General features: G+C 38.2%; 1 protein-coding gene across 2 annotated transcripts in view; it reads right to left on the bottom strand.

The window, feature by feature from the left end:
* Window positions 1-19985, bottom strand: part of NBEA (neurobeachin) — a 384945-nt gene that overhangs the window by 49485 nt on the left and 315475 nt on the right. For both annotated transcript variants that reach the window (XM_032219812.1, XM_032219813.1), the window contains exons 46-48: window positions 19672-19812; window positions 9015-9134; window positions 4032-4184 (exon numbers count right to left, since the gene is read on the bottom strand). In XM_032219812.1, coding sequence (XP_032075703.1) covers window positions 4032-4184; window positions 9015-9134; window positions 19672-19812 — 414 coding nt within the window. The remainder of the gene's footprint in view (window positions 1-4031; window positions 4185-9014; window positions 9135-19671; window positions 19813-19985) is intronic.

Below are 19985 nucleotides of genomic sequence, written 5' to 3'. Positions count from 1 at the left end.
CTATTAGATAACAAAAGACTGAAAGAAATGAAGATAGCAGAGAACCTGAATGCATTGAAATTCTCTTTATTACAGAAAACAATGGATAGATATCTAAGCTCAAGAGCCACAAAGATTACCTTGGAGAAACTATGTGATGAGAGATAGCAAGCCTGACAGGAAGAAAGAAAGAAATCCAAACTAGCCCTCTTAACCGTCTTGAGTAAAAGAAGCATGGGGGAAATGCTGTCAAGTTTTCAGGATTTTAGTTAGTATAGCCTATATATTCAATAAAATACAGCTCCAGAAAATCTGAAAAGGTTTTGTAGAGTTTGTTTTGTGACCTGACCTACCAGATAAGGCTGACATCGAGCCTGTTTTGATTTTCTAGGGGAAAGTGGGGTAAATTAGAATAATTAGAATAATTAAAGCAAATCCAAGAGAAGTTAGCATGGACCCCCTTGGATGAATTTTCCTACAGTTCATATTTTCTGTGTTTCTGTTTTCGTGTTTTTCTTTTTGTTTAATTGTACATTGTTATAGAGGCAATGGCAAACTACTGAAAAGCTTGCCAAGAAAACTGCAGGGATTTGTCCAAACAGTCTCTGAGAACTGAACACAATTGAATGGAATTGTTACTTATTAAATATGATTTGTGTGCTGAATGAGAGGGTATATTAATCAAATCAATCAAAACAATAAATGCAATTGTCTTCCATTTCAATTTAAAGCTGAGTTTCAAATAAACATAACATTCACTAATGATTTGGGAAAATATAATGACAGATTCTGTATTCTATCTGACAAACAATATAAATATCCTTAGCAATTGTAGGTTAGAAACACTGAAAATGGCCTTATACAAAATCATATTGATATACACATATTTATATTCTATTCTGATTAATTGCTTTTCTCCAGGGAGATACTTCATGACCTTAGCAATTTTAAGCTGTGTAGACTTCAACTCCCAGCATTCTTCAGCCAGAAATTGCTTTGGGAATTCTGGGAGTACACACTTATTAAAGTTGCTAGGTTGAGGAAAATGTCTCCAGGGACTCAAAATAAGGCCTTCAGTAGACTTGCTGTCTGACACAAAAGATATGCTTTGTAGGTGAGACAGGAATTATTTGTAATATTTTCATAGAAATCTAATACTGACATAAAAATGCTTTCTTAAGCATTTTCTTTTACAAAAGAGAACGGGTGCTACTGTACTACTGGATAAATTATGAAGAGCCTCTGTAATGTGTTGATTTATGCAGAGAGAAAGCAGCTCTGGGAAAGGCACTTTAACAAGTAACCCTTAAATAGTGTTATTAGATTCAGCATCCATAAATTCTAATTTAGAGTATAAAATATAATGGACATAAAAGCATTGCATTCAGCCATCTGGGTTTGACGGATAATTTTACATTTTTTAAAGCATATATAATTAACTCTCAATATTGTTATTATTTTAATAATGGCTTGAATACATACATAACTATATAAAATATAATTTGTAAAGTAAATGTATTAAATAAAATAATAATTTATTTTCTATATTTATAATGCATGCCTACTCAGCAGCAAATCCTATGTGTATAGTGGAGCTTACTCCTGGGAAAAGCTACGCAGAATTGTATTTCACTTGTCTGAATGATGAGCAGGGGGTTGGGCTAGAAGACCTCCAAACTCTATTCTGATTGATTGATTGTATCCTTTATACACATGATGGAGAATCTATGGCACAGGTGTCACAGGTGTCACACAGAGCCTTCTCTGTGGGCATGCTAGCTGTCGTCCCAGCCCAGTTTCACTGCACATATGTGTATGCCTCCTCCAGCCAGCTGGTCTTTGGGTCTCTGCCGGGCATGCTTGGGTGCAGGCAGTGAACATGCATGCATGCGTGGGACAGGGCGCTTGAATTGCATTTTGGGGCCTCGCGTGACCCCCCTCCCGTGCCTTATTTTGGCTTCCAGGTTGGTGCAGGAAACCTTCTAGGTTCAAAATAGGGCGCAAGGGGGCACCCCCCCTATTTTGGGCCTGGAAAGCCTCCTACATGAACCCGAAAGCCAAAAATGGGCAAGAGGGGGGAGGCTAATGCATGGGGAGCGCAGAGTTCCATGCGCATGTGTGGGGCATGCAGGGGGAGTAGCATGTGCATTGCATTATGGGTGTGGGCACGTGCTGTTGCGCAAAATGACAAAAAGGTTAGCCATCACTGCTTTATAGATTTAGCTTTTGGATTTTTTTGCCTTTTGGAAAAGCACTGTTGGGATTATATAATTCATATTTGTCAAATGTTTATTTGTCTGTTTGTAAAATTTATATCATGACTTTCGTTCAGAACCTCAACTTTCCTGCTTCCTCCTGCAATACAATACATGTTTGAGAAAGATTGACTGAGAGTGTGTGACTCTCTTAAAGACACTAATGAATTTCCGTGGTTGAGAAGGACCAGAATTTGGTCTTCCCAGTATTTCCTTCACCACCCCATTCTGGTTAGGAAAGTATTGTTTTATATGTACGAAATGCACAGGTACAGTATAGGTGGTACCTTGCTCAATAGTAATAACTGTGAGAGGGATCTTGGAGTCCTAGTGGACAACCATTTAAATATGAGCCAGCAGTGTGCAGCAGCTACCAAAAAAGCCAACACAGTTCTAGGCTACATAAACAGAGGGATAGAATCAAGATCACATGAAGTGTTAATACCACTTTATAATGCCTTGGTAAGGCCACATTTGGGATACTGCATTCAGTTTTGGTCGCCATGATGTAGAAAAGATGTGGGGACTCCAGAAAGAGTGCAGAGAAAAGCAACAAAGATGATTAGGGGACTGGGGACTAAAACATATGATGAACTGTTGCAGGAACTGGGTAGGTCTAGTTTAATGAAAAGAAGGACTAGGGGAGACATGATAGCAGTGTTCCAATATCTCAGGGGTTCCATAAAGAAGAGGGAGTCAAACTATTCTCCAAGGCACCTGAGGGTAGAACAAGAAGCAATGGGTGGAAACTAATCAAGGAGAGAAGCAACTTAGAACTGAGGAAAAATTTCCCGACAGTTAGAACAATTAATCAGTGGAACAGTTTGCCTCCAGAAGTTGTGAATGCCCCAACACTGGAAGTCTTTAAGAAGATGTTGGATAGCCATTTGTCTGAAATGGTATAAGGTTTTCTGCCTAGGCAAGGAGTTGGATTAAAAGACTTCCAAGGTCCCTTCCAACTCTGCTATTGTATTGTATTATTATGTATGATAACATAGATAGCAAATAATATTGTATCATAAAAAAGTTTCCAGAGGTGTATTAATTTTTTTCAGCAAAAACAACCAAGTCTTGTGGTACTCTTAAGATGAAAAATATACAATTTTATGTGTACATGTTAATATACAGAGAACAATTCAGCTTGAAACGCCAGAGAACCAGCTGCATGCGCACACATATACACAGGGAAGGCATCTGAGCCATTTTATTTCTGAATCTATGCATTTTTATATTTGCGTTTCCAAATGTAATATTTGTATTGGCACTTTTTCCATTTTTTTTCCTAATATAGCTTTTCTGATAAATATATTTTTCTGTGCATTGCTTTGATTAGGTTTTGTCACAATATTCTGAAAAATATGGATTTTGAGATATAATTGTTTCATTTGTTGATTAAACTGAGTCTGAATTAGATATGTGTGCATAAAAAGTTAATATTTTTCTATACTAATCCTAGCCCATAATATTTGTTGTACTTATCTTTTATTTTAGGAAATCAATGGCATTTTTATTGGGGACTGCAAGAACCTTTATCAGGTTGAACAAAATAATTACATTTATCAAGGAAATTATGGTTTTATCATAAACCTCCATGAAGAAAATTCCAATGAAAATCATAGCATAAAGCCCAGTAATACAGGATAGTTGCAATCAAATAATTCCTGTGTGTGTGTTTTCTTTTCTTATATTTTTCTTATATTTTATGTCGTTGCTTTATAGTGAATAAAAATAAGACTATATTAGATGATACATTGCATGGACTTGTTAGCAAGCTTGATTAAAAAAAAAATCTTTTACCATTCGATTGATGCGGACAAAGTCTTCAGGCTTCTTGGCCCAAGGGGGAAGCTCAACATCATTCACAATAGTTTCATCTTCTCTGGCTCCAAAATTATATCCATTACTGTTGACAAACATTTCTGGCAGGTAGTAAAACTCTGGAATTAGTTCCTGTTTACAAAAGAAACAAGCTTTATTATTCATCATGCAAATCTGCAGTTTTTTGCACAGACAAAATTATTCAAGAAATCTTATATTGTTGTATTTAATTTTGAAGTTCAACTTTCTTACATTGCTTACTACATTACATTTGTATTTTTAAAACATCTTAGTAATTTTTCTCTTAACGGATTAAAATATTATGTTCCGGCCTACCAGAGTCTTGAATGGTGGGCACAGTTCTAGGGAACTGTGAAATCATTTTCTTAACTTTCAAAAGGAGAAAAAAGAGGCCTTCTATAACTACATACTAAACATTTTCCCCTTATTATCAGACAAAACAAAAATGTTCATTATGCAACCAGATTGTGAGATTTAGAAATGTCAGAAACCGGACCGTGCAAACAAGTGAAGCCCCATCCATGGGATGTAGGCAGCACACAAAACCACATCTCAGAGCCTGTCCCTGTTGCCCAAAAAGTTGGAGAGCACTGGTTTAATAGGACACATCATGGGGTTATTCAATAACTAATCATGCATAACAAACCCTATCTCATTGTTTTTGTAGTGGCTTTAGTAAAGTATTCAACTCTCTCTTCTTTAACAAAAAACAATCCCAGTTAGCAAAAAAAAAATTCTATAAAATGGGCTAGTAATTCGTTTAAATCACAATCCCCATTCTCAAAATCCAATGCCAGGGGAGGATAGAAAAGACCTTTCCGTTACCTCAAAGGTATAAACATAAATATAAATATTAAGTGCTGAAGCATGCATTCACTGTCCAAGCTCCAGGCTGAGATGAAAGAGGGAAGGCAAGAATGGACAAACCTTCTTCCCTTGCTCTGAGTTACAATTCATCCCCAAAGAATGACAATTTTATAGACACTACTGGTATTTGGGGAATCTTTGGCTTATGTGGATATTGTATGTGAAGTTGATGAATCCAAGAAACCTGAACATCATCAGCAGCATCTCCTAATCTATCAGAACAGACATTTCAGTCAATTATACCCTGTTTCCCCCAAAATAAGACCTCCCTGGATAATAAGACAAATTGGGCTTTTGAGTGCATGTGCTAAAATAAGCCCTCCCCGAAAATAAGCCCTCCCCAAAAATATTGCATCACAGCAGCAGGCACAAGGTGACCACGCTCGCCACCTCTGCACTTCAAAAATAATAAGACATCCCCGAAAATAAGACCAAGTGCTTATTTTGGGAGGTCAAAAGAAAATAAGTCACTGTCTTATTTTTGGAGAAATATGGTATTTTTGAATCTTCCCTGTCAGAGTCTGGAATTTAAAACATATTCCATTCCATTTTGAACTATTTTCTGTTTCACAACACATGGTTGTCCAGCTTTCACTTGGAAATTATCTATGACTATCAGACTATTTTGACTATTGGAAGCTAATTCTAACATTCAAATAGAATTTGCATTCCTGAAATATAAAACATTATTCCATGTTTTATATTTCAAGTGATATTTTTAATACGATATTTGATATTTTAAAAAATGCTAGATCTCCCCAGTTTTCAGGCTTAACATGTGAATTCCTGCAGTCCTCTCTTCAGAGAAATTGGTTTTTAATTCCCCGATCATCCACACCATCCTTCTCTTGCACAAGTTCCACTTTTAGTGTATCTTTCTTAAAATGTGGCACACACAGACAATCAGAATACTTGTGGATTCAAAATTGGATTAACAATTTCTTAACAATAGCCTTTCATATTTTACATGGTTAACAGAACAGTATACATTCCTGAAAATAAGCTTCTATGTCTATTTTTCTAAGGAACCTTCCTGTTATTTCTTGGCTTCTTATAAAGCATTAATGTGGGTTTTTTTTGTTGATATTCTGTTCTGTAGTATATAACATATTATATAGTGTTTTGCTTTCTTATCATTTTGAATTTGATTTGGAAAATTGTAGAAGCTTCTAAAATAAATAAACCCAATAATAATCTGATGTTTTAAGTTGTTACCTTTCTTCTACTATGTAGTAAGATAATGAAAATTTGTAAAGTTTAATAAGCAGCTACTTTTCAAGTGAGTTTTTTATTAAAGAATTACAAAGATTCAAAGGAGTCTTAAAATTATAATATATTCTAATAGATTTTATGTCATTAAATAAATTTTACTTTATTCATTTATTCATATTTTATTTATCAAATGTCCAACTTTATATGATCAAGTTTATGTTCTCTAGTTTGTTTTACCAACTATGTTACAACCCAAAGATACTATTAATAGTGTTACCTGTATCTTATGTCTTTGAATTAGAGGGAGGAAATGCCCAAGTACATTTTCTGATTCATAAATTTGGGATTCATTCAATCTATGAAAAACTAGGCCATTTTATGTGTAGAAATCAAAGCAGATATTTTCCCTGAATATATTTCCATTAAATTTTCAGGCTTCCATCTTTATTCTTTTCTTTCCTGTACTCAAGTTGATCCCCTGGTAACCATTATTTTAATAATCACCTTGGCTGATGGGAATATCATTCAGTTATAAGAATGTCCATTACTTTTATTAATTTAGAATATGTCACCTTAATGGCATCTTGTTCTAGCAACATTTTCTGATTTATACAGTCCAAGAGCAATATAATATGTTTAAGAGGCATTCAAAAATTAATTTTCTGAACATTATATTTTTGCACTTTAGTGTGGTGTGTTTCCAAAGTAACATCATACTACAGTTTCTTTACTCTATAAAGCACCTTTACAAGTATATTTTAGACTATACTTCTTAATGCAGGGTACTCTATCATACTAATTTATTAATTAGGGAAGTATGCGTCTTTTGTTCCTAAGTAATTTTCGGCTTTTCATATGCAATGGTTTCATACGAAAATGGGTAGGTCTAACCTTAGTCTTGAAATTTAAGGGAATCAGGTCAGTATACTACAACTGAAGTCTGCAACAATCTTTAATATGCTGTTTTGCAAAAGGCAAACAGGTCATTCATTTTACATCAGGATATCAAACTATCCTGGTTTAATGAAAAACATGGTTTCATACACAATATTCAAAACTGTTAAGGAGTTAAGTTTTAATTGGGTGGTTTAATTAGTTTTAATTGTAATTATATTTTATTTTATTGAGTGATTACTTTATGAAGGCACCTGATCAATACTAAGGGAAAAATGAGTAATGCTATACGATTAACATTCATTAGACATTTATTTATTCAACATATACAAATAACATAATGTTGATTGTAAGGTTATGGCAGTTAACAAAAGCCAATAAAGAGTGTGTGTGTGTGTGTATGTAGAAGGGGAAAGAGCAAAATTTAATAGTGATTTTTTTTAGTAATTTAATAGAATTTTATGTATTCTGGAATTGTTAAATTAGGTTTGAAAAAGGTATTAAAGATTTATATATAGATCATCAGAGAACTAGGCTTATAGTACTTGTAATCAAAATAATATATTATATGAAGTGTTTGCCTGGGTAAACAGTCTTAATAAACTAGATGGATGCTTTCATGTTAGTATTTACTTTATATATTTAGAGTGGATCTTAGTGGAAAAAAATAGATGGCTAACAAACACTCCTGATAAGAAAATCTTGCATTTTGTCTTTCTGAAAGGATTGAGATATTAAATCAAAGTTTCATGCCAACCACCGTTTTCACAAGATGTGAAGCACAAAAGGAATTTCAGCCTCCACATATTCTTCTATTTTAAAGTTCACTGATACAATAGAACTACAAAATATGTTGCTTATTTTTCATTTGAAAATATGTGCATTAAATGTACATATTGCTATTTGTGATGGCAGGTCAAAAACCATCACTTCCATGTTATTCTACTTATATATCGGAGGACATAGATTTCCAATGGAATCCAAACAATAAAAGAACCTAGTAACAGTTTTATGAGTTTACCTTTCTTTTGTTCAACCATTTATTCTTACCTCCTTAAGTCAGAACAGAAATTCAATACATAAATAATGTAGCATTAGTTTGAATAGGTTCCTAACTTTGTAGGAGCCTTTAGAAACAATTCTAAAAATATTTATCAGAACAAACAAGACTAAAAGCAATTTGCAATAAGTGTAAACAATTTCAACATATCTTCTGATTTCAAGCAAGCAAATAATGATACAATTGAATGAATAAAGATATTTAGTTATCATTTTTTTTAAAAAAATCGTGTATATATTTTTATGAGATTTCTAGGCTCTTGAAAATCAGGAGAGGACCCTATTTTTTAATATAAATCAAGAAACATGGTTTTCATAGTACAATAAAACTTATAAAATCCATTTATGCAAGAATGAGTGCATGGTAATACTTGTTCTCTAGTCGTTTCCATGTATTATGTAGATATAAGTTTAAACTAATGTGTATTGTTGCATAATATCCTGAGGCACAATGTGGTAAAAGCTAAGGCTTACACAAAACATAGATTTTAAATGTATCTTGTCATTAATGCTTTATTAATTGCCCCAGGCGATGGAAAATTCATGCTAGAAAAGCTATAACAATATAACACTTTAAGGTCACATCCAATCTTACTGCCCTTATGAAATGGGCCAAATATTGAGCTAACAGCAGGAAAGAACAATTTATTGGGCTTTTCCCCATCCTGTGATTATTTGATTATAAATTGGGATATGATTATTTATTTATTTTGTCAAAAACAAAAGATATTTTAATAGCTCAAATGTTGTATATTCATCATTGTATGTAAAAGAGGCATTTAAAAATGATACCAATACAACTTTCTTTTCTATGTATGTATTATACAACCCTCCTCCCCACCCCCATTTTGTATTTGTAGCATATTAACAGCTACCCAATTACTTGTACATAGGAAATATTTTTCTTACTTTGACATCTGAAGTGTCTCGTTGGCTATTTCGCCATGATCTTGCCACTGAAGAAAAAGTTCGATCCGGATGATCAAATTTACCATCATTTGCATTGAGGAAGAAAGTTGTAAAAGGCTCCTACCATTAAAAAATGAGACAGAGAATGTACTTATAAGAAGCCAAGTTGGATAAGCAGCAATAGGATTAACATTTAAAATTAATTAGGAAACAATTAATAAGCACTTTATATCAAATCATTGCATTTCATTTTTTGATGTGACCAATAGAGTACAATAAAAAACAATATCTGAATCAGAGAATGGAAAGATTCCTATAAAATGTTGTGCTGCTTGTACATTACTGTTTCCAAATTCCAGCTCTATTATAATCAGTTTCACAGAGATAAGTATTCCAAATAATCCAATAATATTTTTAATGAATTTTATATGGCTTTTGGATAATTCTTCTCAAACAATTACCTCTATCCAAAGATCATATAACTGATCATATAACTGTACAGTATGTTCAAATATTTCAAGTTTCAAACAATGAAATAAAGCAGAAAAAATTATTAATTTCTAAAAAGTTGCATGGATTTCAGTGAAAGCTGTTTGCTGAATAGACATGAAAGTCCTTAATTGTGAAGAATTCTGCAAAAAGTATATTATCATTAAATGAAGTTTCACCTGTAAGTTTGGTACTTTGGTTTCAGAGTTTTAATAAGAAAACAAAAATCTCTTCTTAGTAATTATTTCAGAATGCTTCTGGTGAAACAAAATAATTTCATTTTTTTTCCTATCAGGCACATGTCCATGAAGTCACAGGATTCAAGGATGCTTAATCTTCAGCCAGTTAATTGCAAAAAGCTGATGAAAAACTTTTATACTAGCACAAAGAGGTACATGCCAAAAATGACTAAGATATAATCATGCTGTAGAAGCATGTTTATCATGCTGTAGAATCAAAAAATAAATTATTCAGAACTCGTGTTTGAACCATCAGCTGATATTACTACAAATCAAATTAGTAATAGTTCTATTTTCCCAGGCTTTAAAACAAGATTTATAGCTTCGCTACTATCAGATTTTGCCCTGTTCCTGTTATCCACTTTCAGCAATGAAATCTGCAATTACCAACTGTTACTGTAATTTCTCAGTTTTTCAGTGAGCAGCACAATAAAGTGAGCTTAAAAAAGCTGAAAGTATTGAAATAAGAAAACAAAATATCACGTTTACTGTATATCCCTCAACCTGCAATTTAAAGGTTAATCCTGGCAACCCATTTGTAAATAAATCCACCCATTTAATATCACTGCTCCCTTATTTCACATCATCCCTCATCTTTCTTATCTACTAAGTGCAGACCCTAGGCTTGAAAATATTGTTCACCACTATTGTAAAGGGTGCAGATATCGCAATACTATTCTGAATTGTAGCAATGCTCTAGAAGAATATGCTGGATTCGTTTGCGAATCTATCTAGCCAAGTGACTTTAATGGAATTCACACTTAAATTTAAATACAAAATGTTTCCATAATTTTGACAGTCCAGAGTATTAGGTATAGTTGCCAACTTCAATTATTTATAAAAATAGTATATAAATACATACATAAAAATAAAAATGCTGTAGAATAATCTCCTTGGTATAATATCTTATGAGAAGGATGCTCCAGAAATTCAACCTATGATCCACGGTTGCCTGGGGTGGTTGGGTGGGACACAATTTCATCACAGGGGGTCGACAAAGGCTTGAAGAAATGTTATGATTTAAATCTTGAGTTAAGTCTTGGGGGTCATGCTCCATAGGTATTTAAAGGAGGTGAAGAAAAGATTGAGTACTGATTTAGAGGATAAAATTGCTTGGATTCATTCACAATTGAATAAAAAGTGCAAGTCCAATGGAGATGCTCAGGGAACAGACTTACTCAGTTAACTGGGAATGATTTGATTCTGTTGGACCCGAGGAAGAGGATAGGATGCTGTGGAATGCAATTGCCACTACTTGCATATTAGATCCTGCTGCTCCTGACTAAGACCACCTGAAAGGTATCATGTGGGTGGGTCCAAGTGATGGTGAATTCATCCTTGTCAGAGGAGTGTTTCTGGCTTCCTTTCAAGAGACTCTGATGTGCCCCCTACTCAAGAAGCTATCGCTGGACCCTACCATGCTGGACAATTTTCTCCAAGTCTCTCACCTTTCTATCAAATATGGTTGAGAAGATGGTGATGTTGCAATTCCTGAGGACTCTGGAGGAAATGGTTTATCTGGATCCTTTTAGTCAAGTTTTATGCCCCGATACGGGCCCAAACAGCATTGGTCGCATGTATGGAAGATCTATGGCAAAAGCGGAGGTGGAGGTGATGCATTCATCCTTCTTCTCCTTGACCTCTTGGTAGCTTTCAGTACCATGAAATCCTTTTTGGGCTAATTTAGGAAATTGAGGGTAGGTGGAACAGTTTTGTGCTAATTCACCTCCTTCCTCTGAGGCTAGTCCCAATTGGTCCAGGGAACAAGAGGTGCAGCTCATGGCCCCTCTTTTGTGGCATACCTTAAGCCTCGGTGCTCTCTCTGTTCTTTTTTAACATCTATATGAAACCACTGACTGAGATCATCTGTCACCATGGATGAGATATCACCAGCAAGCTAATAATATCCCAGCTATATATCTGCATCCTGGATGAAGAGAGTGATGCAGTGGATGTCCTGAATATCTTGCTTGCCCAATTGCATGGCATTTGAATCAAAGAACTGAGAGGCCTGTAAGCAAGCTCCTTTTTCTTGCCATGCCATACTTTTCTATTTGGGGCAAATATTGTCTTCTAAGATTGAATAACTTATATTAGATGGAAGAGAGCAAGAAAGGAGAGTTGCATTTTGCTAGAGCTTCCATACCTAGGCTGAAGCAGTAAGAGATGACTAAAGGGTCATAGTAAAAAACAAATTTTGGGAGGAACTTCTTTGTGCCTAACTATTTTTGTCAGGAATTTTATATTTCAGTTATGGCAGCCTTAGTTTATTCCTCCCGTTCTGTTTTTTTTTTTTTAAAATCAGAATGGCCTTTGCCTCTGTATTCATAGGTAAGTGGCAGAGGGGGGACAGCAATCTGTTAGGAAAATATGATGTGATGGTATTGTAACTAAGGTATTAACTAGATTACCAAGCCCATAGATAAATCTGAAGGGCTGGAATGGGAGAAACGTGAATCATATTTTTCTTCTGCTTGACCAACCAAACAAAACAGAGAAAAGGAGCAGATGATTAATGAGATTGATAGAAGAAGGGAACAAATAAATCCTTTGCGAATGGTCTCCTAAATTTGCAGCAAGGTTACTAGCTCTATTGCTTTATTAGCAGAATAATTCTTGAATGTGAACTTCTAAGCTCTAAAGAACTCCCGATCTTGATCAGAAGTCCATTCTCACCAAGATACAATTAGCAACATATGCAGTAAGTGTCATTGGCTTCCTTTCGGGTTACCAAGAGGGATGTGATAATACCAAGTTATTGATTTATTTCAGAAAATATTGCTAGAAGCCATGGTCAGTTTATCTGTTTTGTATTGATGTATATGAAGCTTATATTCATGCATTCATATATCATATATACAGTATGTATATATATGTATATGACAAGCCAACTTGGTCTAGTGGTTAAGGCACCAGACTAGAAAGTGAGAGACAGTGAGTTCAAATTCTGCCTTAGCTACGAAAGCCAGCCGGGTGTTCTGACCCAGCCTTCACAAGAAGTGAGAAACCACTTATTCACAAGTAGAACAAACCCCTTCTTAAAACAGAGCAGGAACAGTCTTTATTCACATTGAATAGGCAAAACCAAAATAATTAGTCACAAACGAGAGTCTTTTCCTCTTCTGAAACAGGGCACGAACAGTCTCTGTTCACATGAGAACTCAAGATAAAAAGTCCTTCAATAATTAAGCCAAACTGAAACAGTCCCTGTTCACCCCGGCTGAGGCAAATTCACTATCTATTATTTCCCAGCAGGGAGACTCAGTTGGCACCTCAAATACAGAGCAATTAGTCCTGACAAACCTGATTCTGACTTCATTGATGAATACTGGAAAACAAATGGTTATCTGCAACAACAGGCCACTCCAAATCCTACTATTTATATCCCAGCCAGGGAGAGGCTGGCTAGTGTCTATGACATCTTTTCCCTGAGAGCCGGCTTATTGCCTTCCGTTGCTCTCCTCTCCTCTATATGCACAGGAGCATCTGGGATGGGCCCCATTTGTTCCTCACCCTCACTCAGCTCCAGCCCCGAAGACAGTTGCCTCTCCACCTGGGGAGGGGGGGGACAGAAGGCCCCAGCTCTGCATCTGATTCTGCTTCCTCATCAGAGCCTTCCAAAGGCTCCGAAGCTGGCCCAGGCTCCACCTCCCTCTCCTCCTCATCTGACTCTGCTGCCAGCTCTGCTGGCAGCCTACAGGCCACAACTTTGGGTGGCTTTGGGCCAGTCATTCTCTCTTAGCCCAACTCAGTTCAAAGGCTGATGTTGTGGGGAAAACAGGAGGAAGGTGAATTGGAAAATATGTTCACCATTTGACTTATTTGAAAAAATAATAAAAGAGGGATACAAATAAGTAAATAAATAAATAATATGGTAGGTAGATGTAGATATTGATACTGTTATGTACATGACTTTACACATGGTTAAAAAAATGGTAGCATTGCAGTGTTTTCTGTAAATGGAAAGAGAGTTGGATATAGTATAATGAATAAATAATAAATAACATGGAATGGAATATTGCTCATTAGGTGAGTTTCTATTCAGGCCCATCCTTCTCCCGAAGATTCCATTCCATGTCTGCTGAAATGGAGCTTTGTGCAAGAACCTTTTAGAGGCTCACTAAATACATTTCAAACATCTCTTCATGTCACTGAACATGTGTGTCCTTGCACACTGACATTTGCACAGGATCGACACAAAAGCAAGACACCTTTGAATTATTTTGCACCGTTCTATTATATTATCTTCTAATTTAAAACAAAATCTGTGTATAAATCATTGATAAGCTTTCAATAAACTATTTGACACTATCAAATGTAATTCCTATTAGTATGAATAAAATATTTTTTTTAAAAAAATTGAAGTTGGCATTTTAAATCACAGCACACTACTGTGCATCTTCATTTTGAATTTTATATGATGGGTTTGAAGCAGAGAGTAGAAGCAGAGTTTGTAAATAAGAAGTGGAGATTATTATTTAAAAAAAAGCAGTAAGGGTAATTACAGGGAATTATGTTAAAATGTAATTATAACTTCCATGGCAAAATTATTTAAGAGACAGAGGCAAACACAGAAAGTAAGAAGATTCAGAGTGAAGGATTAAACCTCCGATAGTTGAACTCCATAGGGGAGGCTATTAAACCAAAGTAATGTGTCTATCTTTTGGATTTTTAATCCTTAACAACTGTGCTATGCAGACTCATCTACAGTTATTACATAGCTTACACATTAAAAAATGTACATAGAAGTGTTGGATATAAATATGAAGTCATAATCATAATAATCACTATCAACTCCTCTAATATTCAGAAAGTATTCTTCCGTGTTTTAAAAAATTGCAACATAATTTTAAATTAAAATATTGTGGCATTTGATGCACAATGGATAAAAAATACATCCATAATTGTGCATTAAATTCCAAAATATTTTCATTTCCCTTCTTGTGAAATATATCTGTTTTATCAAAAAGGAGATTAGAATCCAAACTAAAGTAATAAAATTTGAAGAACATTTGAAGAATGATGATGGCATTTTGATCCATGTATTGTTCAAGGATGTATAAATTAGTTTTGCTCACTTATACAAAGGTGGACAAATTCCCCAATAAACCTTTTTTTTCCAGTGTAATTTTTTTGTTTTTGTTTTTGTATACATTACATATATTGTCAGTTGATTTCTATTCTGCGTTTTCAGAATCATATTTATGGATATAACATTCAGTTGCACCAGTTCTATGGTTAGCATGATGATAAATTTGGAAATCTGTTACTTTATAATTCGCAGTCGTAAACTCAACTGTCTCTCCCACCCACAATCTTTTTGAGTTCCTGTTCTAGAATTGTTGAATAATTGCAATCTCTGTCCTTGGTAACAATGGAGCACAAAAAGGTGTTTTGTGATAGAATAGATAAAGCCTATAAGGCCTCTTGAATGAATACTTTCTAGTCCACTGTTTCTTGAAAATGGAGAAAATGTTACTCCTAGGGCAGAACCGAGTAGTTTCATTCTATACTTAGGTGTTTATTGGCTGGTCTTTCCTCTTTCCTCCTTAATCTCAGTTCTTCAATCGCTACACCACAATACTCTTTATGTTCTTTTTAGGAACAATGACCTAATGTCTTTTTGGCTTGAAATTAGACTATGCTCCATTTTATCTTTCTTCTTTTATTCCTTGTATACTCCTCTAGTGACTCTTGCTATTGTGTGGGACAGAGGTATCAATCTCAAGGCCCGAAGGCTGAGTCCGGCCCATGGGGCCACTCTGGAAACAGCGAAGGACTGGCCTGCGGTGCCTCTGCTAGCGAAAACAGAGGGCAGAGGTTAGCAAAACAAACTAAAAGCAAAACAAAACAAAAGCAGGCATGTTTCCCCTTTTGCATTTGAGCATGCAAGAAGGGACAGGAAAGGAGAAAGAAAAAGAAAAAGAAGGAAAGATGGGAAGAGAGCAAGGAAGGAAAAAGAAGGAAAGAGGGAAGGAAGAAGACAGGAGAATGAAGAGGGAAGGAAAAAGAAAAGGAAGGAAGGAAGGTCTTGCTTTAGCAATTGGCCACCAGCAACCAAGAGGTGAGGCTCCTCTAGAGGACAAGGGTTTGGCTCACTCCCTGGTCTCACCTTTGTCTCCTGGGAGACAATGGATCCATCCAGCCCCGTCCACCATAGGTGCCCCTGACATGAGTGATGTCGAGCTGGCCATGCCCACCCTGGCCATGCCCATTCCGGTCCTTACAAGGTCAAACACAACCCTGATGCAGCCCTCAATGAAATCAGGTTTGACACCTCTGTTGTAGAACCTTTGGAGGTCCCTTGTTCCCCCACTTCCAAGAATTGACCTGATTCTAGAGAACATGCTCTCTAATAATCTTAGGATAACAATCAAGGTTAACATATTGAAGAATTGTTCAAAAAGACATTATTTTACTCGACTCTACTTTGTTGTCAGCTTTGTCTGTTGTCACAAGACTCCTGGAAAACTTCAAATAAAACCTTAAATCTACCTGTGACATATGCATCAGAGGTGGTATTCAGCAGGTTCTGACCAGTTCTGGAGAACCGGTAGCAGAAATTTTGAGTAGTTCAGAGAACCGGTAAATTTCATTTCATTTCTTTTATTGGTTTTGTATGCCGCCCACTCCCGAAGGACTCCGGGCGGCTTACAATAAAACAGGGAAAGGGGATAAATAAGACAATACAAGACAATACAACAATTTAAAATACGACAACGTTCACAGATGAAGTGAGGCTGGATACTTCAACAGCCACCAGCCTGCCGGAACAGCCAGAACTTAGTAGTTTTATGGAAGGCCGGGAGGGTAGTAAGGGTCCGGATTTCCACGGGGAGCTCGTTCCAGAGGGCCAGAGCTGCAACAGAGAAGGCTCTCCCCCGGGGGGTCGCCAGCCGGCATTGGCTGGCAGATGGAATTTGGAGGCCAAGTCTGTGCGATTGAATTGGTCTTTGGGAGGTAATTGGCAGGAAACGGTCTCTCAGGTACCCAGGTTCGATGCCATGAAGGGCTTTATAAGTAACGACTAGCACCTTGAAGCGTGTCCGGAGCCCAATGGGTAGCCAGGGCAGTTTGCAGAGGATAGGAGTAATGTGGGTGTACCTAGGTGCACCCACAATCACTCGCGCGGCTGTGTTCTGGACTAACTGAAGTCTTTGAGCACTCTTCAAGGGCAGCCCCATGTAGAGCGTGTTACAGTAATCCAGTCTTGAGGTCACGAGGGCATGAGTGACTATCTGCAGGGCCTCCCAGTCCAGTAGGGTCGCAATTGGTGCACTGGGCGAATCTGGGCAAAGGCCCCCCCCTGGTCACAGCCGACAAATGGTGTTCTAAAGTCAGCTGTGGATCAAGGAGTACTCCCAAATTGCGAACCCTCTCTGAGGGGCGTATAATTTCACCCCCCAGCCTGAGATATGGAGTAGTTAGCCAATCTTTGGGAGGGAGCATCAATAGCCACTCAGTCTTGTCGGGATTGAGTGCAAGCTTGTTCGTTCCCATCCAGACCCTGACAGCCTCCAGGAACTGGCACATCACTTCTACTGCTTCACTGAGTTGGCACGGGGCGGACAGATACAATCGTCCGCATATTGGTGGTATTTAATCCCGTGCCGGCATATGATCTCACCCAGCGGCTTCATGTAGATGTTAAATAGGAGGGGGAACAGGACCGAACCCTGCGGCTCCCCATAATTGAGGGGCCTAGGGGTCGACCTCTGCCCTCCGACCAACACCGACTGCGACCTGTCCGAGAGGTAGGAGGAGAACCACCGGAAGACGGTGCCTCCCACTCCCACCTCCCGCAACTGTTGCAGAAGGATACCATGGTCGATGGTATCGAAGGCCACTGAGAGGTCAAGAAGCACAAGGATAGAGGAGTGACCCCTATCACTGGCTCGCCAGAGATCATCGATCAGCACGACCAAAGCGGTTTCCGTGCTGTAACCAGGCCTGAAACCGGACTGAAAGGAATCCAGATAATCGGTTTCATCCAAGGACCGTCGGAGTTGAAAGGCCACCACTTTCTCAACAACCTTCCCTATGAAGGGGAGTTTGGAGACTGGACAATAGTTGCTCAAAATGGCTGGGTCCAGAGACGGTTTCTTCAGGGGGGTGTCTCACCACCGCATCCTTCAGGAGGAGCGGGAAGGATCCCTCATGGAGAGAGGTGTTAACTATCATCTGGATCCAGCCGCGTGTCACCTCCCTGCTGGTCGAAACCAGCCAGGAGGGGCACGGGTCCAGTATACAGGTGGAGGCACTCACCGCTCCCATGGCCTTGTCCACTTCCTCAGAAGCGACAAGTTGAAACTCAGTCCATAAGCTCCGCTCAAGACCTTCCCCCGGTACCTCGGCTAGTACCGTGCAATTGGAGTCCAGCTCTGTCCGAATCCGAGCGATTTTATCCGTCAGAAACTGAACAAATTCCTCAGCTCTATCTTGTAAAGGATCCTCCGCGTCCTTCCCTTTCAAGAGGGAGCGGTTTATTCTAAACAAGGTGGCCGGGCGTGATTCTGTGGATGCAATAAGAACGGCAAAATGCGAACATTTCACCACTTGTATTGCCACGAGATAGGCTCTGTTATAGGCTCTCATCAGTGCTCGGTCTGACTCAGATTTACTGGCCCTCCAGTGGCGCTTTAGGCGTCTCTTTTGGTGCTTCATCTCCCGGAGTTCCTCGGTGAACCAAGGAGCTCTCCTGGATCCACTACCTCGGAGACGTCGCAAGGGCGCAATCCGGTTTAGAGCCCCCGTCACCGCTATATTCCAAGCAGCGACTAAGGACTCGACCAGACTGTGGATGAGAGTGTCAGGTATTTCTCCAAGTGCCGTCTGAAATCCCATAGGGTCCATCAGGCATCTGGGGCAGAACCACCTAATCGGTTCCTCCTCCCTACAGTGGGGGATTGGTTTCCGAAAGTCAAGCCTCAGTAGGAAGTGATCAGACCATGACAAGGGCAAGATCTTAATACTCCTCAAATCTAGATCACGCCTCCACTGCTTCGAGAGGAATACGAGGTCAAGTGTGTGACCCGCTGAGTGAGTCGGACCCTGAATTACTTGGGTCAAGTCCATGGCTGTCATGGAAGCCATGAACTCCTGCGCCCCATCAGACCGTTCACCGAGCATAGGCAGGTTGAAGTCCCCCAGCACCATAAGCCTGGGGAACTCTACCGCCAGCTTGGCTACTGACTCAAGGAGTGAGGGGAGGGCTGTTGTAACGCTGTTGGGAGGTAGGTACGTTAACAACAAGCCCACTTGACCCCCAAGGTCCAACTTCACCAACAGGGACTCAAACCCGACAAGCTCCGGAGCAGGGATCCTACGAGGAACTAATGACCCTTGGATGATGGCAGCCATTCCCCCACCCCTTCCCTGGGGTCGCGGCTGATGAAATACCACCTCTGATTGCCCCACCCCCATCTATTTACTGCCTCCCGAGTCCCAGCTGATCAGGAGGAAATGGGGATTCTGTAGTAACCTTCCCCTGGAGTGGAGTGGGAATGGAAATTTTACAGTATCCTTCCTTTGGAGTGGGGTGGGAATGGATGTTTTGCAATATCCTTCCCCTGCCATGCCCACCAAGCCATGCCATGCCCCGTCCACCAAGCCACATCCACAGAACCAGTAGTAAGTTTTTTTGAATCCCACCACTGATGTGCATGTGTGAGCAGGAACAGGACACTGTTACCCCAAACATTTTAATTCCTTGGGTTGGCCTTGTTATGTCAGAACAGTCTCATTATATTAACTCCTACTGTGAGCCTTCTCTTTCTCTAGGTAATTGTAATGACATAATGGTTACACTGGAATATTAGGATTCTTTGTTTCCCTAAAATTTCAGTTCTATAATTAAACCACATTTAAAAAAAACACAGCAGACAGCTTTATCTACAGATACGAAAGAGAAAAATGGCAAAAATACTTACAATGCGAACAAGCCAGGCTAATGTACAGGTAGATGTAGAATAATGAGTGTTATAATGATAAGGTGGAGTTTGATCATTTTCCCATGTCTCATAGCGTTCTGCATAAAATACTGCTCTCTTTGGGTTTAAAGCACCAATGGGCTGTAAAGAGAATAGATAAATAAGCTTTATAAACCTGCATTCAATTTTTCTTCTACATTCTTTAATATTCACAGTATATGACATTCAACAGCCAAAAACTGATAACTCATTCTATTTTACTGTAATATGGTTGGACTGCTTGGGATGGAATGGGAATTTGATGTGAGAAGCTT

Source organism: Thamnophis elegans, chromosome 6 (genome assembly GCF_009769535.1).
Source record: "Thamnophis elegans isolate rThaEle1 chromosome 6, rThaEle1.pri, whole genome shotgun sequence".
Taxonomy (NCBI): Eukaryota; Metazoa; Chordata; class Lepidosauria; order Squamata; family Colubridae; genus Thamnophis; species Thamnophis elegans.
This window is presented reverse-complemented; position numbering and strand designations above follow the sequence as displayed.